The 6,989-nt window shown below is 60.0% G+C and overlaps 1 protein-coding gene across 2 annotated transcripts in view; it reads left to right on the top strand.

Annotated features, from left to right (window-relative positions):
• The window catches only part of CEP170B (centrosomal protein 170B), a 25,631-nt gene that overhangs the window by 5,755 nt on the left and 12,887 nt on the right, over nucleotides 1-6,989 (top strand). For both annotated transcript variants that reach the window (XM_023508858.1, XM_012813616.2), the window contains exons 3-6: nucleotides 3,673-3,762; nucleotides 4,993-5,071; nucleotides 5,594-5,652; nucleotides 6,497-6,635. In XM_023508858.1, coding sequence (XP_023364626.1) covers nucleotides 3,673-3,762; nucleotides 4,993-5,071; nucleotides 5,594-5,652; nucleotides 6,497-6,635 — 367 coding nt within the window. The remainder of the gene's footprint in view (nucleotides 1-3,672; nucleotides 3,763-4,992; nucleotides 5,072-5,593; nucleotides 5,653-6,496; nucleotides 6,636-6,989) is intronic.

The raw sequence follows: 6,989 nt of genomic DNA, 5'->3' as shown, positions 1-6,989 counted from the left end.
ATGAGTGCACGTATGCACAGTGTCCATATGTCATTGCCATGTGTCTGTACACATACATGTACATGTATGTATGCATATTGGATTTTTGTGGGGTAGGATCCTCTCTGTCCCCACAGATTTGCCCTTCAGTTGTCCCTGGGTGTGTGACAGCTGGGTTCCTACTCCCATCCTGACCAGAAACCACAGCCTGAGGGCCAAAGCCCTGGACATGCGATGCACCCCACCAGTCTGCCCCATGCCTGTGGCTGCACTGGGGGAGGTGGGGTGAGCTGGCATTAGGGAGTGCCTGGTGCTCTGGGCTGTGGCCACTGCCAGGATCAGCACAGTGGGGCAGGGCTGTCATCCGTGGAGGGTGTCAGGCATAAACTATAGAAACATCTTTATTCCATTTTAAAATGAGTACAAACTTTTATACCATTTCCCCCCAGTCCATGCAGGGATGGGGAACCTGTGGCCTTCTAGGTTTTCAAGTGGAGCCCTTTCACTGAATGGATCACAAATTTTCCAGAACAGACCCTTTTATTACAGGGGTGCAACAGAGAAGGATGACACTTTTTTTTTTGCCTCTTTTGTTATTTGAAAAAGAGAAATCTTGAAATCAGAAGGACACAGTTCCCACTCCTGTGGGCTGGGAGCATCTCTGACCACTCTTCCTGCCTGAGGGCTCCTCTCTGCAGGCCTTGGGCTGTGTTGTTTTAAGTCCTGAGCCCTGGGCTAGGGACCACCTGTCATGGATGGGCTGGCTTCTAGCCCCTGAGCACGGGGGCTTGGCTGGATGAGAGTCTGCTTCTGCCTTGGGGTATTGGGGCTGGGAAGGGAGCTCTGGAAGGAGGCTTCTTCCTAGCCCCTTCCCAGCCCCTCCCTGTTAGTCCTGGGTGCCCCCTGCCATCTGGTGTGCCTGGTGACACAGACTAGGCTGGGATTGGGGGAGGCCCAGGCTATAGGTGTAAATGGGGTCTGCAGGATAGGGAAGGTGGGTGTGGGGAGGTGGCACTCTGGGGCTGAGGTCCAGGCCAGGGCGTAGTGTATCTAGAGTCTGCAACGCCAACTGTGGCCTGGGCAGGATGGGGAAAACCCGTGAGACAAGGCCAAGGGAGGCCCAGAGAGCTGTAGCTGGGGAGGGATGGGCACAATGATGGGCTACTGGGTGAGACTGGGTCACAGGAGGGAAGCTATGGGGATTGACATAGATCAAAGGCACTGAGGGGGGGATCGATGGGGTCAGCACCTGGCTGGTGGGGGGCTTGGCTGGCAGGTACTCTTGGGGGAGCCTCAAGGTGGGAGCAGGGAAATCTTGAAGTGTGGAGAGGTGTCCAGCAGTGTGCCTGGGAGGGTGCTGAGGCTTGGGAAGTCGTGGGGGTGTGTCCAGGCTGGAAAGGTCCTAATGGAACCTCCTCTGAGGCTCACTCTTGGCCAAAGGTGCATCCAGCTGCCCATTCCTGGGCCAGCAGGGTCAGCAGCCCCTGCACCATATCCCCACCCTGCCCTTTCTAGACTTTGTCCCCCCAGGAGTTCTGGTACCCATCAGGGAGAGCCTCAGTCCTCAGGGGTTGCTTTCCCTGAGAGGCTGGTCCAGGGTAAGGTGGGGCTGCTGTCTTATGCACAGGCGGGTGTGGGCGAGGTGAGCCGCCTCGAGCCCCCAGGCAGTCCTGCAGTGTCCAGTCTGGGCACTTAGGCACGGCAGCCCCTAGAGTTCCTGGGCAACCCTCACCCTGTAGCAGATCCTGGAGTAGCACCTCCCTCTCCCTCCCCACCCGCTGTGGTAGGCCCCCCAGCAGGAGAGGCTGGTGCCACCAGGGCCAGCTTCTTGAAGGAAGTGAGTGCTGGGGGTGGCTTGCAGCTGAGGCTTCAGGGACAGGTTGGGAAGTCTCATGGAGGTGGTAGTATCTGGCAGTGCCCTCTGGCCTTGTCCCTCTACCCCTGGGGCAGAGACGAGTGGGCCAACTCTGGACAAGGAATTTGGATGAGGGTTTTAGACAAGGGATGGGGGCAGGGCTGGAGGTGGTGGCAGGTCTCTAGGTCAGACCCGCCCTGCCAGAGGCCTGTTGCTCTGGCCAGTAGGTGAGTGGGCACCAGGACCAGTCCTGGGGGCCTCACTGGAGTAGGCTGAGCACCCCTGTGCATTTCCCCAGGAATGGTGTGGACTGGTGGGTGCTGGGGGCTCATGGATGGCCAGCCCAGGACCCCGTTCTCTCCTACAAATCTCCTGGGGTCCTGGAAGGATGAGGCATGGGCCCTGCCCACCTCCCTTTGCTCCCACCTCTTTCCCTCCACTGTACCTTAGGCCCTCACTATCCACCCTTGTAGCTCAAGCTAGCCACCTCAAAGGTTCTAGGCACTTGTTCCTCAGGAAGCAATGGCTGTGGGAGCAGGGAGGACCTACAGGCTGGCTGTGGCCACACCTCGGGCCTACTGGCCCCCATGAGCTTCACCTAGCTATAAGGCCAGGCCTTGCCAAACTGGGTGACCTTGGGCTGAGGGGGAGAGCCATGTACACCTCTGCCCCCGCAGTGTCCCTGAAGGAGGCAGGAGGCCCTACCCTCGGGGCTTCTAGTCCTTGGGAAGAGTGTTGGGACCTACCCTTGAAACTGGTTATTTCAGGGTGGTGCTGGGTACAGGACAGACAGAGTGTCAGAGAGAAGGTGGGGCTTGGCAGTGGTGGCAGGTGTCAGGGGGGCGGTTACTAGCCTGAGGCTCTTGGAAGCCCCCTGGGACTTAGGAGTGAGCTTCAGGTCCTGAGCCACCGTCCTGTGGGTCTGAGGCCCATGGTCATGGAGGCTGACCTGGTGTCTTGCTGGAGCACCACCCAGATGGTCCCCAGGTGGCTATGTGGGCCACACCCTGCCATCTGGTCCAGGGCCTGACTGCTTCCCTGGGTTGGCTGGGCCCATAGGTGTACAGCTCCTCAGGTGGGGGGGCACCTGCAGCCCCCAGCAATACAGGTGATGTGTGGCATGCAGGTGGTGTGCAGGAGGCGTGCTCTCTGCTGACACCTGTACTGGCACCGCCCAAGTAGAACATGATCCTGTGGCTGCTCCTATATCCCGGAGCCCACATGGGCGAGTGGGACGGCTCAGCTATGGCCCTGCATGGACAGCCAAAGCTGATTGTGTGTGGGAGGGGCAGCTGTCCAGGAGTGGAGCCTGGCAGGCTGGTAGCAGGAAAGGGCTAGAAGCCCTTAGGATGGAAGCATGGCGTGTGCACTTGTGGAGGTGTGCATGGACGGGCAGATGCCAGGGACAGGCCTGCTGAGAGGGTGGTGGGCTGGGCCGGGGATGGGGTGGGCCAGGGGCGGGGGAGGCTTCCCCTACAGGCAGCTTCTCCACCATCTCTTTGGGTTCTGCCTCCAGCCTGGCTGCAGCCATCTGACCTTGGGAGGAAGCAGCGTGTTCCAGATGACCAGAGAGTCCCCAGGCCTCCCATGGCTGATCCAAGAGCAGCACTTCAGAGGGTGGTCCCAGAGGGAAGGGCCTGGGCAGCAGCAAAGGGTGGGAGTGGTGCTGGCAGCTGGATGGGCTTCTAGGGCGAGTTCTGGGGGTGTCGGGGTGCCGTGTATTAATAGGACCCAGGAGGCCCAGGTTCATATTGTGAGTATGGACAAAGTGGCCTGTGCCTCCCAGGCATCAGCTCCCTGGGATGGGGTACCTGAGAGTCACCTGTGTGTCTCCCTAGTCCCGCAGTGTGGACAAGCAGCACGCTGTCATCAACTACGACAAGGACAGAGATGAGCACTGGGTCAAGGACCTGGGCAGCCTCAATGGGGTGAGTGTGGGCCTCTATAGCCCCGCCCAGCCCTGACCCTGCCCTCTCACCCCTGAACCCCTCCCCCAGCTGCAGTGGTCCCCTACCTGGGTTCCCACTGGCAGGGACTCGGGACTCCATGGCTGAAGAGTGGACCCCTCAGATGGGCGGGGAGGCATTGGGCTGGGAAATGGGGCCTCTGAGGTAGAAGGGCTGTGCCGGAGTACCTTTGTGGGTGTGGGGCCAGGTGACCCCCCTTTTTTGGGTTGGGGGTAGCAGGAGCAGGGATGATCTGGACAGAGGTCTAACTGCAGGGGCAGGGCAAGATCAGGTGAGAGGGAGCAGATGTGTGGGGTGGAAACCTCCCCGTGGGCTGGGGAGGGTCTCTCTGTCTTAGAGATGCCTGTTCAGTTGTCTCTGTCCCTGAGTTTGGTGGGCATGAGCCTGCCTGGGACTCTGTTTTAAGAAGCAGCAGAACCACCAGCCTCTCCTTGCCTGTGTGGCTTCAAGCGGGTCCCAAGGTCTTGGCCCTGGTTACGTGGCACCAGCCTGGTCCTGCAGGGCTGCCTACCTGTGCAGGCTATGTGGGCTGTGTGGGCTGTAGTCTGTGTCCTTGCTCAGAGCCCCAGGCTGCCTCTCTACTGACAGGCACACAGACCCAGCCTGCTGCTGTCCCAGCCCATCTCCCTGAGGGCTGCTCTAAATCTGTCTCACTGGCTTCTCCATGTTGTTCTGCCCTCTTCCACCTGGGCCCTCTTGCCAGTCTGGCCTGTCCTGGAGGCCCCTGGATGTTGGGGTCTTTCTTTTGCCCAGTGTGATGTCTGGTGACTGGCACACAGATAACCCTGTGAGCAGGCTGCCTGGATGGGCAGCGTTGTCAGAACCTGTGTGGCCACTGTGGGGCAGGAGTACCTCTGCCCTCCCACTGGGCACCAGGTCAAGGTGGGGGGTGGGGGTTGACCTGAGGTTCTGTTTGTGTGAGAGAAGGTACTTCCTGGACAGGTCTACTCCAGCAAGATGCTTATGGGCTCTGTTCCTGGGGGACCACACTGGAGTCACTTATGGCACAGAGAAAGGCCCTGCAGTGGCTGTCTGCCCCGGGGGCTCGGGACCAGGCATACATGTCTGAGTGCCAGAGGAGTTTGGGGGCCAGGGCTGGTCCCAGTACTGCAGGGGCTGCCCAGTTGGTGTTGACTCCAAAGATGGGGTGCCCCACTCACTGGGTCAGCCCCGCCACTGTCTCCTCTGCAGACGTTTGTGAATGACATGCGCATCCCAGACCAAAAGTACGTCACACTGAAGCTCAATGACGTCGTACGCTTTGGCTATGATATCCTTCCTTGGATGCCACCACCTCTGGGTTTCCTTAGTCCCAAGGCTGCAGCTACTTTATTATCCTGTAAGCAGGGCAGGGCCCCTGGGTGGTCACAGCTGGGACCATGGGGGTTAGGGAGCCCAAAGGTGACCCTGAGACTGGGCTCTGCCTGCTCATGGGGTACCCTAAGGGACTCTGACCCCTGCAGCCTGCCCCCAGGCTGAGGCCCCAACCATAGGCACCTACTGCCTACCCACCCACTAGGGCCTGGGGAGCAGTGACCTGGCCTGGTATTGGTTGTGCAGGCCTCCAATGTATGTTCTCCAGTGTGGGCGAGTGTGGCCTTGCCCCCCTCCCAGAACAGGCCTCTCCCCCATTGGTGCACCCCTAGGGCCTCTCCTCTATCTTCCTCGACAGCCCTTGAGTGGGTTGAGTGGGTATACCTGCTATGGGGCATAGATGCCAGCACTGACCTCTGGGTACCAGGTGTGTGTCCTCTGGCTTTGCTTCTCTGTGTTCTCCTTAATATGCAGCTACATTCCAACATGTATGTGCTCGAGCGCGTGCAGCACCGTGTCCCTGAGGAGGCACTCAAGGTACATGTGGGTCAGGCCCCGGCGCCCATAGCCCTGTCCTCTTGGGGCCCCCACTGCTGTTTTCCTGGTACCCCTAGGCCTCTTGGGGTGCCCCATCTTGGCTGTGGTTACCGTGAATCAGGCCGGCCTGGCCTACCCTGCCCAATGGCCCAGCCTGGAGGTAGAGAAGGTAGTCAGCTCCCCCAGGCCAATCCCTGACAGAGGGGGCACCAATGGGGGAGAGGCAAGCTGAGTGGACTTTCTGAGCCATGGTGAGGACCTGGCCTTGGACACTGGCCAGGTTTGTTTGGCAGGGTGGCTGGTCAGGGCATGCTAGGTGTCGGGAGCACAGCAGGGGCTGCTGGGGTAGCCCTGGCAGAAGGTGGAGGCAGGAGCATGGCCAGGTGCAAAGTGCACTGCTGGGGGCGAGGAAGGCGTGAGACCTGCTCATAGTGGCCTGGGCCCTCCCCGCCCCCAGCATCTTGAGGCCACCATGAGGGTGTCTAGATAAGGTAGGAGGGATGCATGGAGGTCCACAGTGGTTACCTTTAGAGCCAAGAGTGTCCTTAGTCCAGTCTCCCAGATGGACTCTGGGCAGCACAGAGTTCTGCAGCCAATGAGCGCAGGGCTAATAGGAACCCTTCTGTCTGGCTTGCCCTGCCCTGGCTCCCTCCTGCAAGCTTTGTGGTACTGTGGACCCCAACTCAGGCCTTGCTCTGGACCTCAAGCCACATAGCCTGGGCAGGTCTCAGGCCCTGTCAACTCTTTGGGGTTTTAAAACCTTATGACCTATGAATGAGAGGCCATGGTTAGGGTCCCTTTGCATCTGGTACCCTATCTCTCACCCTACTGGGCCTACCTACAGCATGAGAAGTACACCAGCCAGCTGCAGGTGAGCGTCAAGGGCTTGGCACCCAGGAAGGGCGAGGTGCTGCTGGACAACACACCCTACTGTGAGCCATTGAACCCCAGGCCAGAGAAGGGGGACCGGAAACCAGCAGCAGGTAGGCCCTGGGCAGGGATGGAGTGAGCATATGGGGCACCCCAGGCCCTCCTGGGTCCACTGCTGCCTCCCCCATCACACCCCACTCTCCACACCCTGTACCCTCACCTCCAGCATCCACACTCACCCTGGTTCCACACCTCCTGGGCAATAGCACCCGTAGTAGCCACAGTAGCCATAGCAGAAGTCTGCTCATGTGCAGATGCATTGCCTCTGCACCCCTGCACCCCTCATCCCTGTGCACACCTCCCCTGCACACCTGCACCCCTCATCCCTGTGCACACCTCCCCTGCACGTCCGCCCCCCTCACCCCTGTGCACACCTCCCCTGCACGCCCGCCCCCCTCACCCCTGTG

The sequence above is a fragment of the Otolemur garnettii genome, unplaced genomic scaffold, assembly GCF_000181295.1.
Source record: "Otolemur garnettii isolate 467f Iridium unplaced genomic scaffold, OtoGar3 scaffold00283, whole genome shotgun sequence".
NCBI classification, from domain to species: domain Eukaryota; kingdom Metazoa; phylum Chordata; class Mammalia; order Primates; family Galagidae; genus Otolemur; species Otolemur garnettii.
Note: the sequence above shows the minus strand (reverse complement) of the source record. Positions and strands in the feature narration are given on the sequence as shown.